The sequence below is a fragment of the Saccopteryx leptura genome, chromosome 3, assembly GCF_036850995.1.
Source record: "Saccopteryx leptura isolate mSacLep1 chromosome 3, mSacLep1_pri_phased_curated, whole genome shotgun sequence".
Lineage (NCBI taxonomy): Eukaryota > Metazoa > Chordata > Mammalia > Chiroptera > Emballonuridae > Saccopteryx > Saccopteryx leptura.
The window spans coordinates 7,813,958-7,837,760 of NC_089505.1; the positions used below are offsets into that span (position 1 = coordinate 7,813,958).

Here is a 23,803-nt window from a genome sequence, read left to right on the forward strand (position 1 = left end):
CAAGCTGCAATTAGAAGGTGGAGGCCAAGATAAACCGCAGGGAGACTCTCTAGCTCTTCCTGAACCGGGGGCGGGCCTTCGGGGGAATGCCCCAGATGCGGGCCCTGGGCACACTCACCCACTGAGCACGCAGCCGCGTCCTCCGGGCAGCCTCTCGCCTTGCCTCCCTGCAGCATTTGGTGGCAGACACTAATGAAGAAATGCTTCTTTTCTGTTTCCTTCTGGCTGACATCCACGGCTTCCCAATTCTGTTCTGGTTCTTTTTTTTTCTTTTTTTTTTTTTAAGTTTCTTTACCTAAAGGTCGTGATTATTTCCCTGTGACTCCCCAAACTTTTTACACAGGGGGCCAGTTCACTGTCCCTCAGAGCGTTGGAGGGCCGCCACATACAGTGCTCCTCTCACTGACCACCAATAAAAGAGGTGCCCCTTCCAGAAGTGTGGTGGGGAGCCGGATAAATGGCCTCATGGGGCCGCATGCGGCCCGCGGGCTGTACTTTGGGGATGCCTGCCATAAATGATGATTAGATGGAAGAGAAAGGCCCAAGGCTCACCAAGCATGTGGCCACTAAGCCTCAGGCACTCACGTTTCTGGTCCAGAGAGTTTGCAAACACAGCAATGCCCTAAGCTTCTTATTTTATGTGACATAAATAAACCATGCCCCATGCCTCCTTCAGATACTACCTTAGCTTTCAATTCCCACCTGACCAAGAAGTGCTCCTTCTAATCCATCTGCCTCCTGTAGGGCAACTGGATGGATATGGGAGAGCTGTCCAAGACACAGCTTTGCTTAGTTGTTCTAAAGTGATTCAAGATAACCTTTTTATAAAGGTAGGGCTGTACTTACTTGAAAAGGATTGGCCTCCTTATGAAGGCCCTGTGACTAGGTGAGCACTACTAAATGCCACTGCTCTTGGGTGTGATAAATGCTACAAGGTTGTGCTTATTAAAACACACAAACACAGCTACTAAGCTGTTTGCTATGAAATGAATGTTTGTGTCCCCTCAAAATTCATATGTTGAAGTTCGAATCCCCAGTGTGATTGGATTTGGAGGTGGGGCATTTAGGAAGCAATTATGTTTAAATAAGGTCATGAGAGTGGAGCCCCATAATAGAATTTATGCCATTATAAAAAGATGAAGCAACACGAGCTCTCTTTCTCTGCATGCATGCACCAAGGAAAGGTCATGTGAGGACATAACCAGGAAGAGGGCCCTCACCAAGAACCGATCTCATATTTCCAACTGGCAGAACTATGAGAAATAAATGTCTGTTGTTTACGCCACCCAGTCTGTGACAGTATTTCTTTACAGCAGCCCAAATAACTACAACAGTGCTACAATTATGCAGGCTTGTTTTAACATCATTAAAGATGAAGAACAGTCTACATCAAAGCAGGACTGCAGGCCTTCACCCTCTGAAAGCATCACAACCAACATCTCTCCCCACCCCTCAAACTCAGAGCACCTAACGAGCCAGTTCTGACTCAACTGAGCAGACTTCAGACAACCGGACTGCAATGACAGGGCCAAAGAAAACAAGTGAAAAACCCCACGGCATCATGAACAAGATTCGGAAGTTCTGGGTTTAGGCTGCAACAGCTCTATCTCCAGGCCAATCCTTATCCTCCTTTCCGACTCCCTCTCTTACCCTTGCTGTTCACTGCCAAATACAGAGAAGGGACGCTCAGCGTGACTGTGGAAGGCAGTGCAACTGCTAGCTCCGACTAGGCCAGCAGTTCTCAACCTGTGGGTCGCGACCCCGGCGGGAGTCGAATGACCAAAACACAGGGGTCGCCTAAAGCCATCGGAAAATACATAATGCATATATTACAGTTATGAAGTAGCCACCAAAATTATTTCTTGGCTTGGGGTCACCGCAACATGAGGAACTGTATTGAGGGGTCACAGCACTAGAAAGGTTGAGAACCACTGGACTAGGCCATGTCCAAACCAAGTGACAGTGACCCTGAAACTTCACAGACCCTACCTGGAAGTGCAAAATAATGGTCCAGATCAGGCCCAGGGTCAGCTTTGGGTTGTCATCTGTAATGTCATCATTGCGAATATTCAATAGTTTCACCTGAAAAGGAAACAAAAGTTGGTCTGTTTTGTGACTTTTGTTTTGATTTCATTTTTATAGAGATTGTCTTCATTATATACAACAGTTAGATTGATTTTTTTTTTGGTGTACAAGTCTATGAGTTTCCACACATGTATAGATTCATGGAACTACCACCACAGTCAGAATAACAGAACAGTCCCAACATCCCAAAAGGGTGACCGATGCTGCCCCTTTAGAGTCACACCCTGTCGCCTCTCCTACTCCCAGCAACCACGGATCTGTTCCCAGTTTTGCTTTTTCCAGAATGTCATATAAATGGAATCAAGCAGTACATAATCTTTTGATACGGGCTTTTTTCCACTCAGCACAATGCTCTTAAGATCACCTTTGAAGTTGCTGCATGTATCAATAGTCTGCTCCTCTATTGCTGAACACTCTTCCATTGCATTGATCTACCACACAGTGTTGACCCACTCATCCACTAAAGGACACCGGGGTTGTTTCTTGAAGCAAGTATGCATAAAGCTCCTATATTCATGTACAGGTTTTTGTGTGAGCCTCTGTTTTCACTTCTCCGGGGTAAATTCCTAGGGGTGGGATTGCTGGGTCATATGGTAAATGCTTAGCTTTATAAGAACTGCCAAATTATTTTCCAGCATGACTGCACTGTCTTACATTCCCAGCAGTAAAGCAACCTTGCAAGCACGTGGTATTGTGAGTTGTTTATTAAGTCGTCATAGCCCTGACTTTTTCCTTTTTTTAAGATTGGGGAGTGGGTAATGCCTCTTCTCCCTAATCAGTCTTTGGCCCACTCCAGCCTGCATTTGGCCTCCACTTCCATCCAGATATCCCTAACTACTCATGACTCCCAGAGTATCTGCTCTAACACAGTGCACGACACACAGGCTGTCCCCCTGCTAGGGTGACCAAATGTCCCGGTGAGTGAAAACTGAGGGGTTCTCTAGGATGTGGGACTTCCAGTGCTGAAACCCACAACCATCCTACTTCCACCTCAACCCCTGTGAGCCTCTTCTGTCAGACCCTCAGGGAGCTCCTGTTCAATTGTAGCCAACTGTCCCCGACTTTCCCTCCCTTTATCTCTTTAATTCAACTGAAACCTGCATGTCTCTAACGAACCCCAGTGACCTCAAGCAGAAGCCTCACCTTTCCCTTATACTAATGGTGACCAGTACTACAGACTGAATGCTTGTGTCCCTCCGAAATGAGTATGTTAAATACTAATAGCAATCTGATGGTAGTTGGAGGTAGGGCATTTGGGGGTGATTATGTTATGAGGGTGGAGCTCTCAGGAATGGGATTAGTACCCTTATATAAGAGATCCCAAGAGAACTCCCTCGCCCCTTCCATCATACTAGGACAGAGCTAAAACACAGCCACCCCTGAACCAGGAACCCACGAGACACTAAAACTGCCTTGATCTGAGATCTCCCAGCCTCCAGAACTGAGAAGTAAACTTGTATTGTTTATAAGTCACCCAGTCTAGGGCGTTTTGTTAGAGCAGCCTGAATGACTAAGACACACAGGCAAGGTCTTTCCCTTTTCTGTGCCTCAGAAGTTCCCCTTCCCGTCTGGGAATGCAGTTTTTGTGATCACTAAGGACTAACAACCCACAGGTGGTAGGCTGGCAGTAGCAGCCAAGTCCACATTCCTCAGTCTGACCTCCATCAATTTTCACTTTTATGCTGAAGTCCATCTCCCTGGGCCAAACCACACTCGGTCTCTGCGAACCCTTCCCTCGATGACTCCAGCACCTCAGTCCTGGTCTTCTTTCCCAACGCTCCTTCTACCATCTTTCTAGGCAGCTCTAGTACTTGTCTCAGTGACCTAAGTATCACCTTCTCTGCACAATTCATCTGCCTTCTCAGTTCCGATGACTTTCATTTTCACTCTGCTTTGGACACCTGCATAGCGACAGCTTGGACTCCAGCCTTCACGGAGAATTGTTCTAGAGTGCTCTCTGCCCTTCTCTGAGCCCACTGTTCCTTCCCACCCGCACTTTCATCCTACCACAGCAACCAAATCCACTCTGGATCCTTGTTCAGATGTCTAGCCCATCAATTCCTCTCAACTCCCCTTGCTCCTTAACGCCCGTCTGCTGTCCTCTAACTACACGCAGACATTCCAGGGCTGCTTTCTCCAGTACCCTAAACACCTCAGCCTCCGAGTCTCTGACTGTTTGTCATTTATCAATTTATTTCAACAAATAGGTTTTTGAAATTATGGACCATTTTTATGACAAGTGGTGAAGATAAAAATGTTCAGACCATGTTCCCTGTCCTCATGGGGCCTACGGTGCATTAGAATAAACCGAGAAACAACAATAAAGCAGTAAGTCGTATATTGAAGTGAAATATTATGGGAGCACACAAAAAGAAAATCTTCCAAGTTAATGAGAACTGCTGATAAGAGTGATACAAAAAACAAACTCCAAAAATATGCACACCATTCAATGTTCTCTTGACCCTGTTGTTGCCTAGCAACTATAGCTACCCCAAATCTTTTCCATACAGAGCTCCCTCTCTCAGCAGATGAAGTCTGTGACTCTCTCATCCCTCTTCCTCTTGACCACAAACCATCTCTGTCTTTATCTGCCCTTCCTTCCTTCTCCCTGTATCTCAGAAGAGAGGCATTTTTCTTTTTTTTCTCAAAGAGAACCATACCGGCTGTGCTCTGGATCTCAACCCTCAATCCTGGACTTGGTTCCACTAATTGGGAAGCAATGGAAGGAAGGACAGTACATAGAAAACAGCATGGAGACAGGAAGGAGCATTAAACTACATGCCAGGAGACCTGGGGTAAAGCCCCAGCTTTGCTCTAACCTGCTCTATGATTTGGGGCAGGCAGGTCATTTCACCTATCTAGACCTCAATTTCCTTAGCTATGAAATGAAACACCTGGGCTAGAAGATTGCTAAGGTATCTCTAGGTCTATTGCTCTTCTCCTCTCTCTCATTTTCAGTCTTCTCTTCACTGGCTTTTCCTCCTATATCTAAAAATAGGTTGCTGTCTTCTTTCCTCATCCAGAGAATGATAACTTTATTCTTCCTTTCCTATATCCAGGTTCAATATATTCTAAACACTTTTCTGCTCTATTAAAACTGTTCTCTTAAGTTACCAATGCTTAACAGCTACGACCTTTTCCTCAGACCTGAAGTGACGCCACCTCCTCATCCAAATTTCATGATCACAATGTGCCACTCTGGTTTTTCCTTTTTTCCACCTCGCTTGCTGGCTTATCTTTTTCCCTCCTTTTCACCTCCATCTAAGGTAGGTCCATACAATTTGATCTTTAGCCCAGGGGTCCCCAAACTACAGCTGGTGGGCTGCATGCGGCCCCCTGCCGCGTTTCCGGAAGGGGCACCTCTTTCATTGGTGGTCAGTGAGAGGAGCATAGTTCCCATTGAAATACTGGTCAGTTTGTTGATTTAAATTTACTTGTTCTTTATTTTAAATATTGTATTTGTTCCCGTTTTGTATTTTTAATTTAAAATAAGATATGTGCAGTGTGCATAGGGATTTGTTCATAGTTTTTTTTATAGTCTGGCCCTCCAACGGTCTGAGGGACAGTGAACTGGCCCCCTGTGTAAAAAGTTTGGGGACCCCTCCTTTAGCCTATAACTCTCCTCTGTTCACACTCTCCCTTCAGGAAGGTCACAAGCTCTATGTAAGGACGATAAAATGATTGGTCCACTAGTCTCTCGCACTACCAAGTAAGACTCAGAAGTGGGCCAGTCAGATTTAGCAATCACTGAGGGCTCACTAGGGGTACTAAGAACTTCCCTAAATAGGAACTGGACGCCAACATTCCCTGGCTGAAGGGGGAACCCATGGGACACTCTTACCTGTCGCCGCTTTAGGAAGTCCAGGGCAATCTGCACGTTCTGCAGCTATGAAAACGCATCCTGCCCTTCTCCTGGGGCTGCAAACAAAAACAGGGGTGTTGATTTTAGCTACACCAGTATACTCATGCAGATCACTCCCATTTCAGAGTCAAAGACCACAAAGAATCCTTCATGGCCGAAGCCAGGTGTGGGAGCAACGTAAAGCGCCTTTCAACAGCAGAACCTGTCTGTGTCACCATGCTCTCTTAGGTCTCCAAAAGGCCTTGGTCACTCTATGAACACAGCCGCTGTGACCACTGACGCTGAACCACTGCCACAGCTTCTCCACAGGTTCTCCTATGGTCCTACGTGGCTGCCTGCTTCTGCATGTGAGATTCATAGAGACAAAGACTATGGCTCTATGGCTCCTACAACCAGTGAAATGCTATTGGAAAGTCCTAATTGCATATTGCACAGGGATGTTGAACAAGCCGACCTTACTGCAAACACAGCAGAAGAAGCCTGAGGTAGCTCCGTTTAAAATGAGAATTACATATGTTTAATAAACAAGTGAAAAAATCCAAAATGATAGGCAAAATTCAGGAAGAAACCTATTTTCCAGGAAGATAGGTTTCCATGCAGGAAAGCTACCCTTTACCCCAGTATGAAATACCAAGAGCTAACAAAACCTTGATGGTATAGGGATGTTCAACATGATATCCCCCCAAAAAGTATTTTCCCCAGTTCCTTAATCCTAGGTGTCACATCAGCCACAGAAGAGGAGCCCATCTCCATCCCCTGCCTCTGGTGCCCTACCCATAGCTCAACTATTATCCCTCCAAAAGTACATGAAATCTGTATGCCCAATATGCAGGTTAACTATATACATCTGAAACATTCTCTCCTTCTCTCTTTACAAAGTTGCTTCTATCTTCCTAAAGCTGGAACTAAAATATCACTCTCCTTAGATTATACCCAGTTCATTTGTAAATGTCAAATTGGTACTAAAAGCTGATAAAATATAAAGTAGTTCTGTTGTGAACACCTGCAGAGGAAACCTTTCCCCAAGTTAAAATGAGCAAAAAGTGGCCCAACAGGTGGAAAGAGGTAAAGGCTTATCTCTCTGGGCATCCCCTCCCCAACACTTCTAAGGAACACTGCCAAACTAAGATTAATTTACCAGGATGTTGATGCCTCTCTGGGCAACTTCTTAAGTCAAAAGTTTAGGAAAAATCTTTAAGGCAAGAACTGCTTTTCAGTCATTTCAGTAATTATGGCAAATGTGGCTTAAGGAATGACAGAGCCTATGAAACTGAAGATTCTAAGACAATGAAAAAGGAGATCAATAAAGTGAAAAGATGACTTTAAGAGGACAGGGAATGGGAAATATTGCCTAATCCCTGTTACTGGAGAAAGGTCATGGGCTATAATGTAGGGCCTGCAAGCAGGAAATGCCCCTTCCACACACCCTAATCTTTACTACTAGGTACCCCCCACCAAAAGTAAATAACCTTAAGAACATGCAAGTTAAACTCTGTCCTCCACAGCAACTAGAGATATTATTGACCAAGGCGGTGCATCTCCATGCAGTGAGTGGTTTGCAAACAACAGGCCATTCTGAAATCAAATGACGTGGTGAGTGGTGAGAACCTGGAGGCTAGAGAGGTGGAGAGAGAGTACCTACCCGTTAGTCTGGATGAGCAGTTAACTGTCAGGCTTTCAATTAGACTTTCCAGTTCTGCACTCTGGACTCAGGCAACACAACAAGGCCACAAGAAAGCCACGAGTCTCCAGGTCAGAGGGACTTGATACCTCCCAAACACCATTATTCTCTTTGTGTCAACCATTCTCAGATGAGCAAAATAATTCCCACTTCAGGATCATCTAACAGTAGCCAGCGGCACAATTACTTTTCACCACTTTCTTTGGGACCCATATTCCCAGGTAGAGAGGGAAGAAGGCAACTGGTAACTGAGCTACTGGAGACCTGGAGACCCTCAGATTCTCTGATGGCCCTGCAGTGCCAGCTGAGATGCTGGCATCACTGAGAGGACCTACTACATCATCATCTTCCTCTTCCTGCTCCTCGCCGTTTGTATGGCGCCAGGAGGGCATGCTCACCAGACGGAGGGTCTTCAGCCCTGCTGGCTCCTCTGGCCACCAACCAAGGCAAAGACACAACAGAGGAACAAGAAATTCACAACACAAAAATGAAAAGGGGATGAACGCAGCATTAAACAAAAAAAGGATGAAAATACCCTCCCACATCCAAAAAAAGGCAAGACCAGAACAGATGGTTTCATTGAACATGTCTTATGTTGAAACACAGCCTCAATTCTCCACAGCCAACCACCCTCTCTGTTCTGTGAATCAATGAAGGGAGAAAGAGGCAAAGTGAAAAGCGTGAAAGAGATATTTGGATTGTTTTCAGTGATAAGATGCTATCCTATGAATTTATCTTGATAAACACCTATAGGTTCTTAAAGGTTAGGAAAGTAAATTAGATTGGAGTGGTTTTAACCTGTTTTGTAAGCAATGTCACCAAAAATGTCCCTTTCCAATATAAAATCACTACAAGTCATCAAACATACCAGGAAAATTGCACAAAATATAACTTTTCTTTTTAATTATTTATTTATTCTTTTTTCCTTTATTTATTTATTTTTTTAGAGGAGAGGAAGAGAGAGAGACAGAGAGAGAGAGGAGAGACAGAGAGAGAGAAGGGGGGAGCAGCTGGAAGCATCAACTCCCATATGTGCCTTGACCAGGCAAGCCCAGGGTTTCGAACCGGCGACCTCAGCATTTCCAGGTCACGCTTTATGCACTGCGCCACCACAGGTCAGGTCACAAAATATAACTTGATGAGCTCTGAGGAGTCAAGTCCAGCATACTAAAGGTGAAATTTTGAATACCCATGAAATTTATGAATGAGGGCCAGAGAAGAACTAGAATTCACTCTGTGCTGGCTGTGCTAATAAGAGCATCTGTCAATTTTAGGCCATTAAAAATTATAAGCCCTGGCTGGTTGACTCAGTGGTAGAGCGTCGGCCTGGCGTGCAGAACTCCCGGGTTCGATTCCCGCCCAGGGCACACAGGAGAAGCGCCCATCTGCTTCTCCACCCCTCCCCCTCTCCTTTCTCTGTCTCTCTCTTCCCCTCCTGCAGCCGAGGCTCCATTGGAGCAGGAATGGCCTGGGCGCTGGGGATGGCTCCTTGGCCTCTGCCCCGGGCGCTAGAGTGGCTCTGGTCGCGGCAGAGCGACGCCCCGGAGGGGCAGAGCATCGCCCCCTGGTGGGCAGAGCGTCGCCCCCTGTGGGTGTGCCGGGTGGATCCCGGTCGGGCAGAAGCAGGAGTCTGACTGTCTCTCCTCGTTTCTAGCTTCAGAAAAATACAAAAAAAAAAAAAAAATATATATATATATAATTCTATTGCAAGGCAAAAAAAAGATGTGAAACCAAAGGGCCCAAGGGAGCCAAACCCAATCCTAGATGGAGCTGAGTATTACTTAGGGAGTGATAACTAACAGGCCAAATTCTGTTCCTGAAACACAACGAAGAACGACTACGGATTCACCAATGGCAGCGAGTGGGCCGAGCTTCCCAGACTACTCAGACTGTGCGCCTGCCTCTCTTCAGTTCTCTTTCCTCACAGATGTTTCCAGTAGTCAACCCTAGACTTCTCTAAGTGAAAATTATGTTGTCTGTGATGCTGGAGCTAGAACAGAAACTGCACAGGATCACCTGCTTCCATTAGCCTCAAATATATGAAACAATGGGCCCGTCAAGTAAGATTGTTTAAATCCTGCAAACAAAGCAAGTATGAGAACTATCATCTGACAAGCTAAGAGGCTCACACAAATTTGCCCTCGGGCATATAGGTGTTTCCCACAAGCAATGTTTAATACACTCGGAGAGGAGGCAGGCACAGTTGGTTGTCCAAGGAGCCCAAATATACTGACTGCATCTAGGGCTGTGCTCAGGCACCAACTTCAGCATCCTTCAAACCTGTGAGACTCAGTGAATAACAGCAGGAGAAAAGTGAGGTGAATTGAGGGAAAAATTACTCGAAACATCTGGGCTTTTAAATGTAAACTTCAGGACCTGATATGAATACAGAAAATTAAACAATTCATAATAAATAGAAAAATAAGAAAAAGCCTATATAGGCTAGAAATAAAATTCCAAGAAGAAAAATACACCTCATTAAAATTTTTTATGAATCTACTATTCCTAAAATACTACTAGTATCTGTAAATGGATTTAAAAACAAGTAAGGAGAAAGCATACAGTTATGGAAATATAACTGATACCTGAATCTATCAAGAAATGAGAATAGATGACACATCATTTTGGATTAAGATAAAATCACACCATATGTAAACTGTAGGTCTGAGATAGGAATAAAGTCCACCCATAATCTCTTCTGCTTCTGACTCCCATGTCACAAGGAAAGCAATGACGGCCGCTTGCCCCGCCACTCAGCACGATGGACCGATAGAAACAGGGCCCCACCTGTGAGGTCACACATGAGGAGGAGAGAGCAGCTCACCAGTTTGGTGCCCGAGAGGACCTCCAGCAGACAGATCAGGTTATGGCCATCCCGCAGATCTTCATAGAGATCACTGATGTGCTTGCGGACCTGTGCACAACAGTAAAACAGACTGCTTTTTATTTGAGCTTGAATTATTTTATTCTCTACGAAAGAATCTCTGTAAACAGAAGTTAAGTATTTGAAACTGGAAACAGTAAATTCAGGAATTTTCAGGTTGGAGTACAGCATATGAACATTTACCAGAGTGTGTGTTTTTAATGAAAGCATTTTATTTATTTTTTTTCTTTATAGAGACAGAGAGAGTCAGAGTGAGGGATAGACAGGGACAGACAGACAGGAACGGAGAAATTAGAAGCATCAATCATTAGTTTTTCGTTGCGCATTGCGACACTTTAGTTGTTCATTGATTGCTTTCTCATATGTGTCTTGACCATGGCCTTCAGCAGACTGAGTAACCCCTTGCTTGAGCCAGTGACCTTGGGTCCAAGCTGGTGAATTTTTGCTCAAACCAGATGAGCCCACGCTCAAGTCAGCGACTTTGGGGTCTCGAACCTGGATCTTCCACATCCCAGTCCGATGCTCTATCCACTACGCCACTGCCTGGTCAGGCTGTGTTTTTAAAATTGAAGCCAGATTTATTACACATTATGGCAACCCTGAACAGTATTCAAGAAGGTTTGGACAAGGAGATGGGGAGTCGTAATCATCCTGAAACACCTCAGGAATTATTATGAACCTAAATGAGATACGATGGCCAATGATGGACAGTTGAGTCCAGCCAGAGGTAGAAAAGCCTTCCAGAGATACTACAAAGGAAACTAAAATGCCAGGTACCCACTGTTTCACAGGGTATACTTCTACTTTAACCCCTCTCTTGTCAAATACTTTAAAGTGAATTTGAGAATTATTTTCCTTTTAGGAAAAATAATTTCAATTTTATAACAGAAACAATAAAAGAACAAATCTCACTTTGGAAAAATGTATGGTTAAACTCCCAATTCTGTGCAAAATGCTTTCCCTGTTATCCCATCTACCCTCACATCTATCAGGCAGGTTTTATTATTATTCCTATGTTATACATGAGGAAATGAGGCACAAAGAGATTAAATAACTTGCCCAGCATCACAGGTGGGAAGCTAGCCTCAACTTGGTCTTTTTTTTTTTTCTCTTTTTTTTTTTTGCATTTTTCTGAAGCTGGAAACAGGGAGAGACAGACAAACTCCCGCATGCGCCCGACCGGGATCCACCCGGCACGTCCAACATGGGGCAACGCTCTGCCAAACAGGGGGCGATGCTCTGCCCATCCTGGGTGTCGCCATGTTGCGACCAGAACCACTCTAGCACCTGAGGCAGAGGCCACAGAGGCATCCCCAGCGCCAGGGCCATCTTTGCTCCCATGGAGCCTTGGCTGCAGGAGGGGAAGAGAGAGACAGAGAGGAAGGCGCGGCGGAGGGGTGGAGAAGCAAATGGGCGCTTCTCCTGTGTGTCCTGGCCGGGAATCGAACCCGGGTCCTCCGCACGCTAGGCCGACGCTCTACTGCTGAGCCAACCAGCCAGGGCTTTCAACTTGGTCTTTTTGAATTTTAGTCTTTTCCATGAACTTCTGTGTGTATTTTTAACTTCTTTATTTTTTATAATCAACCATAATATTCTTTTATTTACTGAATCCAAATAACTGCCCTGTGAGGTTTATTTGTGACTCATATTCGATAAGCGAAACTGAGGCTCTAAGATATTAAGGCCACATAGCTTTGGTAAGTGGCAGTAGGTCTTCTGACTTATTCCAAATTTAGTGATGATACTTCATTGAGTGACAATCACAACACAGAATCAGAAGATTAGTAGAAATTACAAGGAAAAGAATTCCTTTTCAAAAGAAATCATTTTCTAGATAACAATAAAAGGGCCAGTTTCAGATGTAGTCGATTTCTAGACAATGGGATTTTTCAAGTAGAGACTGGGATATTGAGGTTTCCAAATTTGTGTGGAAAACTGAATTATAGTTCTTTCCAGTTATAATATCTACAATTCAAAAACAGAAAGGGAATTAGAAAAGATAAAAACTGGAACTATTTGAGAAGACTTCCCGAACTAGAAAAACATGAAAAATTACAAAATGTCTTGATAGAAGGAAAGAAGATAGGAAAACCATATAAGACAAGACATAGAGTTTAAAATATGCAAGTTGTGCATTTTTGTGTGTATGTGTATTAAGGAATAAAGTAACAGAGTACCCAAATGAAGAAAATAGTTCATAATAAATCGCATAATAGCTTTCAAATACTGAAAGAACATCTCTTCCATTTCTGAGCTGTTTACAATGTACTCATTATAGATATGACACACTTTCTGGTTTAAGCATTTCTCTTCCTCACTTGAAGTCGACAATGAACAAAACAATGCACCCAGCTCAGACTTGTAGTATTTGTTGACTCTCAGGGTGTCAATACTCCCACCATGACCACTTGCAAGCTGCTATTATAAATGCGATGTTGGAAAGGAAAGTACATTTTGCACACCATTATGTAGTGTTTTCATCACAGAAATACAAAAGACATAATTAACCTCAAGAACACAGACAATAAGAATATGTAGTAAAATAACAATGAAGTGATGAGTTTTGAGTATTTACTACTTTTATTTTAAATAGAATGTATTTAACTGTAAGTTTATATAATTTAATTTTTAACAATGGCTATGCTTAGCAACAAGCTCACAAAATTCCCCAGAATTTAACATTTGGCTCTTGTGAGCCTGTGTAAACTGACTCCAGCACACCAGTGGCTCCAAGATTTCAGGACCTCTCCCTCAGATGGGTCCGAGGTTTCGAACTCTGCACCCAGAAGAGCCACAGTGCACCACTAACAGCAAGAAGCAGTCATGAGAGCTGGAAAGGGAATGAATTTGACAAATTCAGTTTTAAATATGTTGAATGTAAAGTGGCCACAAAGGAGCTACAAATGGAAATGTTCTTGAAGGAGCTGGAAATACCAGAATTCCATTTGGGCAGCTGAGAACTTCAGTCTGGAAGTCATGCATAGAGGTGCTAACTAGAGACATGGGAAATGTTGGGCTTTCTGGGTCAGGGGCAAGAAGAAGAGCAGAGTGCTAAGGACTGAGCCTGAGGGAATCGCCAAAATTAGAGGGCAGAGACGGAAAAGCAATCAATGGGGGGCGGGGGGCAGCAGTGAGAGGTAGACAAAAAACTGAGAACCTATAATCAAGGAAGGGTGATCACCAGCATCTAATGCTACAGGACAAGGAGGATGAGGACTAAGAAAGGGTTTTTTAATTTTCCTACAATAAGAGTGTTTGGGATTATAATTTTCTGAAGAGTGGTAGAAAGGAAATCAGATTATCAATGAATGGTAATTTAAAAATAAATAATTCAAAATATTAAAAACAGTATTAAGGATTAAGAAGAGAAGAGATAACAAGGGATTTATTTTTGATAATATATCATCTGAATATAGGGTATAAATAGCAGGAATGGACAGTGAATAACTATTTAAATGAATTAAAAGTAGGGTTAAATACCAGGTGAGATCATGTTATCAATAGGATACTAAATACCACAGGATACTGAAAAGAAAAAGGAGGCACTCTAAAATGCAAAGTTAATTTCACATCAAGGCCCCAAAATTCCAGTTATATTTTACAACTATGAATAGCAAAATTCAACCGCTTTATAAGAAATTTAGTGGAAAACTAGTTAGTTATATCTCAGTCCTCTGATTACACAAAATAACTGTGAAAACCAACAGAGAGAGATATAGACAGAGGTAACAGGAAAGGAGAATGCTGGAGTATTTTCCTCTTCTGGAGAATTTTCAAGAACAGAGAACAACAGTCTGTTTCTGAAGCTTACTGGTCACAACTCTGCCCAGAGAAGGACAAAAACTAACATACTAGTGCTTCCATGTCAGAAACTTTTCAATTGTAGAAATAGAATCTGGAGGGCTCAATTAACATCCCATGATCACACATCCAGTAAAGGGACAGGCCGATCAAATCTAGGTCTGCTCCATTCTGAAGTCTTAACTCTTCTGCAAATACGAGGTTGACTCTAAAGTTTTCCACAAATGCCTTAAGAAAAAGTCCAGTAAAGTAAGTATCATTAGTTATAGAGACAGCTGCATAAAATAAAGCCAAGAGAGCTCAGAAATCATCAATATGTATGTTTCCAACAAATAACCATGCTCTGTCAACAAACGAGTTGACAACAAACTTCAACTATCCAGATGGTTGACTGTTTGTACTACCTGTAAAAATCACTGTCAAAGTGAGTGAGTGCCTGAGAATATGTATGAACGGCTAACAAACTCATGAAAAAATGCTCAATATCATTAGCCATAAGGAAAATGTAAATCACAACTATAGTGAGATACCACATCACATCTACTAGGATGGCCACAACTGAAAAACACACACACAAACAGATAAGTGTTTGATGGAGATGTAAGAAACCGGAAAGCTCATACACTGCTGGTGGAAATGGAAAATGCTGTGGCTGTTTTGGCAAAAAGTCTGACAGTTCCTCAAAAGACTAACCACAAGTTATCATATGATCCAGTAACTCCACTCCAGGTATATATAAGAGAATTGAAAGCACGTCCAGAAAAAAAAACAAAAACCAAAAACTTGCACATGACTGAATGTTCACAACAGCAATCACTGCTTGTAATAACCAAAAATAACTCAAATATCTATCAACTGATAAATGGGTACACAAAATGTTGTACATCCATAGAATGAAATACTATTCAGCAAAAAATATTGATTCAGGCTATAACATGGACGAACCTTGAAAACATTATGCACAGGAAAAGAAGCCAGTAAAACAAAGCAATAGACCACAGGCTGTATGATTCCATTTACAGGAGACATCCAGACCAGGCAAAGCTACAGACAGAAAGTAGATACTGTATTTCCCCTGCATAAGAGGCTCCCATGTATAAGACACACCTTAATATGGGGGCCGGAAATTAAAAAAAAAAAAAAAAAAAGAATGTACTTTATTCCGTAAGGTTATTAAACTCAAATTTTATTCATCATGAAATTCATACAACTCCTCATCACTGTCAAAATTACCATCCATTAACTTGTCCTCATCTGTATCTGATGACGAATCACTGTCTTCATAGACTGCCTCATCCGCACTTTCATGTATCGCATTTGAAATGCCACACTTCTACGCCAGTGTATAAGACGCACCCAGTTCTTAGACCCCGAATTTTTTGGGAAGGGTGCGTCTTATACATGGGGAAATACAGTAAGTGGTTGCCTGGGGCTGGGGGAGGTATTGGGGGGGTTAGGGTATAGGGTTTCTGTTGGGGGTGATGAAAGTGTTCTAAAATTGAATGTGATAATTGTACAACTCTGATAATATACTAGAAGCCATTGAGTTATACACTTTAAATGGGAGAAGTGTACATGTGAGTTAAATAAAAAAAAAGATATTTTGAAAAACTAACTATGACTAAATTTTGTGAGAACAAGTCCATCCTAACCAGGTCAATCTTCCCCAATCCCCCATGCATTATTCATAAACCAAGGAAAAGGTCTGCACTCCAATTTTTTTTAAAGATTTTATTTATTGATTTTAGAGAAAGGAGAGAGAGAAAGGTGGGGAGGGGAGCAGGAAGCCATCAACTCATAGCTGCTTCTCCTATGTGCCTTCCCAGGGCATGCCCCGGGTTTTGAACCAGTGACCTCAGCACTGCGGACCAACGCTTTAACCACTGCACCACAGGTCAGGCTGCTTTCCAATTTTTTAAAGATTGTTTGAAGTTAAAAAAGATAAATGGCTATCCTCAATTTCTGATTGGCTTTTTTAGCAAAGGGAGTAAATTATACTAAGTGCTTGAAATCAGAATCTGAGCCCAAAGGGATTTTAAAGATTACTTACCTCTAACACTCTCAGATTACAGATAGGAAAATGTTGCCTGGAGAAGTTAAATAACTGGTGTCATATAATGGAGCTGGGAAGTTTCAGATCACTGTCTCCTGACTCCGAGTTCAGTGCTCTTTCCCTTCACAAGACTCCCGTGACACTTGAGGAGTAGAAGTGGCATATAGCAACGTTATTAAATTATAAAAGGTCACCCAGCCTCACCAGGCGGTGGCACAGTGGATAGAGTGTAGGACTGGGATGCGGAAGGATCCAGGTTCAAAACCCCAAGGTTGCCAGCTTGAGCGTGGGCTCATCTGGCTTGAGCAAAAATAAAAGCTCACCAGCTTGGACCCAAGGTCGCTGGCTCGAGCAAGGGGTTACTAGCTCTGCTGTAGCCCCACGGTCATCAAGGCACATATGAGAAAGCAATCAATGAACAACTAAGGAGTCCCAATGAAAAACTGATGATTGATGCTTCTCATCTCTCTCCATCCCTGTCTATCCCTCTCTCTGACTCTGACTCTCTCCCTGTCCCTGTAAAAAAATAAAAGAAAAGGTCACCCAAAAGAACCAGGGATTATCACGTAGTATTCTTTGATACCTGCAGAGGACCTGATCTAGAAAAGCTTCCCTGTAAGGCTGTTAAAAGAAAACAAGCAGCTCCATTTTCTTGATCCAAATTATGTTGAAGAGCAAAATAAAATAGGTCAGAGGGGAAAGTTTTAAAGAGAAGAGTATGTTATTTACTCAGTTATACTTATTAAAAGATACAGGAGCCCTGGCCAGATAGCTTGGTTGGTTAATGTATCCTCCTTTAGCCCAGAGGCTGCTAGTTTGATCCCCGTTCAGGGAACGAACACACAGGAACAGATCGATGTTCCTGTCTCTCCCCCACTCCTGCCTTTCTCACTAAAATCAATAAAAATTTTAAAAAGATACAGAAAAAGTGAAAGTGAACCTAGTAATTTCAAATGGATTTCTGAATTTATACATTTCTAAACTATAAGAGGCCCTGGCCGGTTGGCTCAGCGGTAGAGCGTCAGCCTGACGTGCGGGGGACCCGGGTTCGATTCCCGGCCAGGGCACATAGGAGAAGCGCCCATTTGCTTCTTCCCTCCCCCTCCTTCCTCTCTGTCTCTCTCTTCCCCTCCCCCAGCTAAGGTTCCATTGGAGCAAAGATGGCCTGGGCGCTGGGGATGGCTCCTTGGCCTCTGCCCCAGGCGCTAGAGTGGCTCTGGTCACAGCAGAGCGACGCCCCAGAGGGGAAGAGCATCACCCCCTGGTGGGTGGATCCCAGTCGGGCGCATGTGGGAGTCTGACTGTCTCTCCTCGTTTCCAGCTTCAGAAAAAATAAATAAATAAAAAAAACTATAAGAAGGAAATTCCTTTTTAATTTAGCAGTCAAATTTATTCTCAAGGAAAAGCCTAATGCTAAAAAACAGATTCTAGTTGGCCCCAGAGGGGCCGAGCATCGCCCCCTGGTAGACATGCCGGGTGGATCCTGGTACGGCGCATGCGGGAGTCTGTCTGCCACCCCCCACACCACTTCTCACTTTGAAAAAATACAAAAAGAAAAAAAAGGGAAAAGTATCTTTAAAAAAAATCTACTAACTTTGGATAGTAAATTAAGAGACTAGGCTACAAACTAATCCAAGAAACGAACAATTGAATCAAAAGCTGTTCTTTCCAGCCAACTTCCAGCACAGAAACGACCTTCCTCTCAAGACACAGGGGTCTCTACCCCAAACGGCTTTCCTCCAAACATCATGTGCACAGCTCCACCTGGTGGCCGTGGGAATGCGTGTACCTGTGCAGTGTTGACTGGAGCTGCTGCTCCCGCTCCTGTTTTCTGTAACACTGACTCCCAGCATTGGTTCATAGTTTCCAAGCGGCTCCTTCAGCTGCTGGCATCATCTCCAGCACTAGATTCAAGAAGTTCATTGCCAGCTGTGTGGACTGTTTCCACCGTGGCTTGATGAGCCAAAACATCATTTTTTAGAACCTAAAAAAATGTTGAGCCCCTGGCCGGTTGGCTCAGTGGTAGATAGTCGGCCTGGCGTGCAGAAGTCCCGGGTGCGATTCCCGGCCAGGGCACACAGGAGAACCACCCATCTGCTTCTCCACCCCTCCCCCCACTCCTTCCTCTATGTCTCTCTCTTCCCCTCCCGCAGCTGAGGCTCCACTGGAGCAAAGATGGCCCGGGCGCTGGGGATGGCTCCTCGGCCTCTGCCCCAGGCGCTAGGGTGGCTCTGTTCACAACAGAACGAAGCCCTGGAGGGGCAGAGCGTCGCCCCCTGGTGGGCGTGCCAGGTGGATCCCGGTCGGGCGCATGCGGGAGTCTGTCTGACTGTCTCTCCCCGTTTCCGGCTTCAGAAAAATACAGGAAAAAAAAAATGTTGAACTATTTATCTCTACAGATATCATTAAACCTGATTCTATAAGGTTTAATGACACACAACACTGAAAGGCTTCTGGTGACAATATTTAGTCTGAAACCAATAAGCTTAGAGATGAAAAATAAAAATACTTTCATGGTGCTTCGCAAGCTCAACTTCAATGACTTTTGGATCTCCACTTATTGGTCTCTGAGCATCTAACAACTCTTCAGTGTGAGTCAGCCAACTCATTAGTTCTTCTAAGGCATGTTGGAATTGGCCAAGGGCCAAGAGAGCACCTTCAAGCTTATGCTACCCAGAAGATATAAAGGGAACGAGTGTTAGGAAATTAGAAAACAGCAGATAGTAGTAGTCCACTGATGTAGTCCACCAGCTCCCTTACCTGTCTGTGGGCAATTTTCTCCCCAGGTTCTCCCAGAGGAGTCTGAGTTCTGTCAATGGCTCTCGAATAATGTCTCTGTCCGTGTCATCAGTAGCTTTCTTTAACATCAGTTCACCTGGTGATTGAGCATCTCCATCTCTATTTGCTGCTGGTAAACTTCCACTTTGAACTCCTGTCAAAGACAAACTTAATGTTAATAACAAGTCTTTAAAAATGGAAAAGAAGCCATCCTCTTTCAAAAGCCATTCCTGGATACAAACCTTCATTTCGTTTAACTGATCTTTAACAGTGTTGAGGTCAGTGCTGACAGGGGGCATGGTGCAGAGTTTAATCACAGTGCTATCCAGCCAGTCAAACATAGCCTAAAATGAACACACAAATTAGTAGTCAGAAAACAAAAAACATACAGAATTGGGAGAGAATAAGTATCATCTCTGTCAATACAAGCAGAGGTAAATTAAAGTGCCAAACACTGTGTTTTCAGGTTGTGGAGAACAGGTAGAAAAAATTATCCTTATTCTAATATGAAGATTTAAGAACAAAAGCAAACATTACTGGGACAGAGTCCACAAAAAACTACGATCTAGAAAAACAAAATATGAATAAAAGCTACTGTTTCTCATGGCCAGCAGGCAAGCTGGTGATGTGCTGAAGCTGCCGTGCCAAGCTGTGCTTCAGATGACCTGGGCTGCAACCTCTGGCGAGAGATGGCTTCCACAGTATGGCCTGCTTCACTGCGTACCCACCACGAGAGCAAATACGGTGAACACACGATGATGACAACATGGTGAGGAGACTGGAAATTCAGGTGTCAGCGCCTTTCACGTCAGCAGTGGGAATCTGGTTAGACATACAGACAGTGCTGTGGTTCTGCGAAGGGACCCCTCTCCACTGGGTCCTGAATGCGGCAACACGGAACCCGTTCTTCCGTGGAGGCCACCTCTGGCTTCTTACCTGAAGCGTGTCCTGGTCTTGCACCGCAGCCTGCATGGCGCCCTCAAGCTTGTCTAGCCTCTCTTTCCACGTTTTGTTTAAGTTCTCCCAGGCGTTATTCATCTAGAGGAAACATCAGTTTCTCCAATTAATACCATTGGTCAGTCCAAGTCCACTAACGTTCTAAGTTCCTTATCCAGGTCTCGCACCTCATCGATGCTCTTCTTCACTTCCGGTTTCTCCGTCTCTCCACAGGCAAAAATCAAATCTGCTCCCAGGATTCGAATAAACTCCAACTCCTCATGCAGGCCTTCTGCCTCTTCTTCAATACTCTACGTGTAAACAAATAAAACATAAGCCGAAACAGAAGCAGAGCAGAACTTCCCAAATTTTGCAAATTACATTCCCATCAATAGCAGATGTTGAACAGAACCTGTCAATTTCACAAAAAACCTTTCAATGTTATATTTCACTTAAACAGTGAAGCTTCAGACTCTGGTTATTTTTCATATATATGTATACCAAAAATGTATGTATCAAATGTATTTATATATAACTATATATATATATATACACACACACACACACACACACACACATACACACACACACACACATCATATAGAACAATACACACACACACACACACACACATATCATATAGAACAATATCTATAAAACAGTCTGGGAAAAGGTACATGGGCCTTCAATAATTTACCAAAGGTTTTATCCCCCCTACCTCCAAGGAGATTATAATCTATAGCCAGAATTCTATTGCAGAGAAGTATGTCAACAAGGGTAAAATAATACAGCACAAGTCACAAATTTAAGAGCTGAGAGACTAGCACAGTAGGAACACTGGGCTATATAATCTTGAACAAAGTCAGTTCTTTGCCAATTTCTAAAAAAGACAGGGGCATTGAAAGGAAAAATGGCTAAAATAGAAGATAATAGCAAGACAGGGTTGGCTTATAGTAAATGAACAAAATGAGGGGAGAAATGCATTCAGTAAAAATAAAAACTAGGCTTTCCTAAAAGACCAGAAAACGGTATGTCAATGTTAACGATTGTTTCTTTTGCATGACGAATCCAGAATTTATTTTCTTTTCTACCTTCTAATTTTCTGCATTAAAGAAATTTACTTGAGAAACAAAATAATGTACACTATAGCAAAAGCTATTTTCAGAAATGAAAGCAAAACTAAATATTCTAAGCCTATTCTATTTATTTGAATTAAGTTTAAAATTGATGAGAAAATTAGTTTTGTGTAATTCAACTGCTGTATATCTCAGTTGGTGGAGGTTATACAAATCTACAAATAGTAAAACTTGTATTTGTAATAAAAAAAGAAATCTACTATAAGGAACAGGTATTTTTTCAAAAAGAAAATATCCTCCTAAACTTAAAAACAAAAACAAACAACTTTTCAGACACTCACCTTGGCTAAGCCGTTAACACAACATACTTGGAAAAAGTGCTTTTGTAGCGGGCAAACACAGAGAAGGGGGTTGTTTTTTCTTACCTCAGCAGCTTCAACCTGCTGTTTGATGATAGATGGGTCAATGCCTGCGCTTTCCAAGTCATGGACAATGTCCTGGGTGTCTTTGATGGTGGTAAGGAGAGCTGCCATGTCATACCAGAACTTTTCTGCTAGTTCAAGGACATCAAGAAACTTTTTTTTTTTTTTTTTTCATTTTTCTGAAGCTGGAAACGGGGAGAGACAGTCAGACAGACTCCCGCATGCGCCCGACCGGGATCCACCCGGCACGCCCACCATGGGGCAACGCTCTGCCCACCAGGGGGCGATGCTCTGCCCATCCTGGGCATCGCCATATTGCAACCAGAGCCACTCTAGCGCCTGGGGCAGAGGCCACAGAGCCATCCCCAGCGCCCGGGCCATCTTTGTTCCAATGGAGCCTTGGCTGCGGGAGGGGAAGAGAGAGACAGAGAGGAAAGTGCGGCGGAGGGGTGGAGAAGCAAATGGGCGCTTCTCCTGTGTGCCCTGGCCGGGAATCGAACCCGGGTCCTCCGCACGCTAGGCCGACGCTCTACCGCTGAGCCAACCGGCCAGGGCAAGGACATCAAGAAACTTAATTTCTCGCTCTTCAGCCCGAGCTTTGATGTCCTCCCAGAAGAATACCATGTGATCCAATTTGTCCTGGATTTCTGAGGGGGCAAAAAAGAGGTATGACTAGGACTTCTCTAAGTGCTGGAAATCAGCCTCATCAAAAAATGTCATCTAATTCTCACATTTTCATTGAAATTATCTTTTAAAAAGCTTTAACTATTTATATCTATCTATCTCAGTTTTATTATTATTTCTACATTCACATTTCCCACTTATGTTGGTTTCCCACATAAAGAGACCATAGAGGTAATCTTGGAATGAGTTACCATCTAACAGAAAGGTACTACTACTCAATACAAACCCCATAACTTACAAAGGGACTGAGATGAGAACTCGATTCCCAGTGTTCCGTGTTCAACTTGCTGTTTCCCATGGAAAGTGTTATAAAAGATAGTTATCATCTACATACTATTGATACTGCAGTTCACTCATATTAGGGGTTAAAGGAGCATTTGCTTCCTGGCCTGGGAATCTAACTACCAATTATAACCTTGTTTCAATGGGGAGATGTGTTCTGAATTCTAAATGATTTCCAAATGACTTTCTGGAATACTCATTACTTGGGGACTTCACATTCAACAAAGCACCGTACATACATCCGGTGGAGTGCTGGAGGTAACCACAGCCTAGAACTTATATTATTGGTTTTCTTTAAAAATAATTAGATTCATCAAGCACCTTTCGCAGCCAGATCTTTGTCAGCTCCCTGAGATCTCCCAATAAGCTCTTCTCCACGGCGCTCAGGGCCTCAAAGGAAAGCTTTTTCTAGCTCCATGGTGGCACTCTCATCGTCACTGAAGCACTCTCTGATCTTGTCGACTTCCGCAGGGATCAGTGCTGGCATACGTAGGTGAGAGGAAAGATTCTCCAGAGTCTCCAACATGGGCTCGATTTTATCATGGAACTGAATACAAGCCAGACCGTTAGCCACCACAGCAATACTTCATCCCACTTCTAGAGGAAGTGCTAGGGAACAAGGCCAAGGCATACATCTACTACTGCTGAGGATAAACTGCACATAGCCTTGTCTGACGGCTGTGGGCTTGGCTAAAAACTGTTTGGGGCATAGTACACTGCAGCTGGCCCACCAGAAATATAAAATAAATGTTTAAGAATCAAAAAGATATTAAGTTATATACCAGGAACATGACGAAAGGTACAACACTATGAAACTGTTGAGACTCAGTGTGTCAACATCTCAGATGATAGTTGCATGCAACAGATGAGACCAACAAGTTAGATGACCTCCACCAACTATATAAATGGATGGGGAACTCAATTTGCTAAATGACTTCAAGTTTAAAATCATCATAGCATGCAATTTAATAACCACCGTATGTAACAGTGAAAAAGGAAAATGTTGGCATGATGAAAGGTACTTAAGGCAGGCCAAATCTAACCTTATTCTAAGAGAACAATTACCTTTCCACTTCTCTGGCACTTTGAATAACGTGACTATTATTGTAAAATTTCACTTACAATATGAAGCATAGAGAGAGGAAAAACAGGAGCAAAACAGATAAGCTTGCCCCTCAAAAAAGGCTATCTAAAACCAACTCTGGATTCATGAATTAGAATTAGGCTTATCAACTGTATGTGTCCTGTGAGAAATACAT

General features: G+C 43.2%; 1 protein-coding gene across 2 annotated transcripts in view; it reads right to left on the reverse strand.

The window, feature by feature from the left end:
- LOC136398668 (microtubule-actin cross-linking factor 1, isoforms 6/7-like) overlaps positions 1–21,726 on the reverse strand; it is a 55,729-nt gene extending 34,003 nt beyond the window's left edge. Inside the window, exons 1-8 of one of the 2 annotated variants that reach the window (XM_066372889.1) lie at positions 21,582–21,726; positions 20,081–20,391; positions 19,873–19,966; positions 19,387–19,488; positions 19,127–19,298; positions 10,453–10,542; positions 5,927–6,003; positions 1,990–2,082 (exon numbers count right to left, since the gene is read on the reverse strand). Coding sequence is in view for 1 of the 2 variants with exons in the window: in XM_066372890.1 (XP_066228987.1) it covers positions 19,233–19,298; positions 19,387–19,488; positions 20,081–20,182; positions 20,269–20,391; positions 21,582–21,689 (501 nt within the window). In the remaining variant the exon portion in view is untranslated. Of the gene's footprint in view, positions 1–1,989; positions 2,083–5,926; positions 6,004–10,452; positions 10,543–18,923; positions 19,036–19,126; positions 19,299–19,386; positions 19,489–19,872; positions 19,967–20,080; positions 20,392–21,581 lie in introns of those variants that run through there. The other variant, XM_066372890.1, reaches the window with a different exon arrangement.
- Between the last annotated feature and the right edge of the window lie 2,077 nt (positions 21,727–23,803).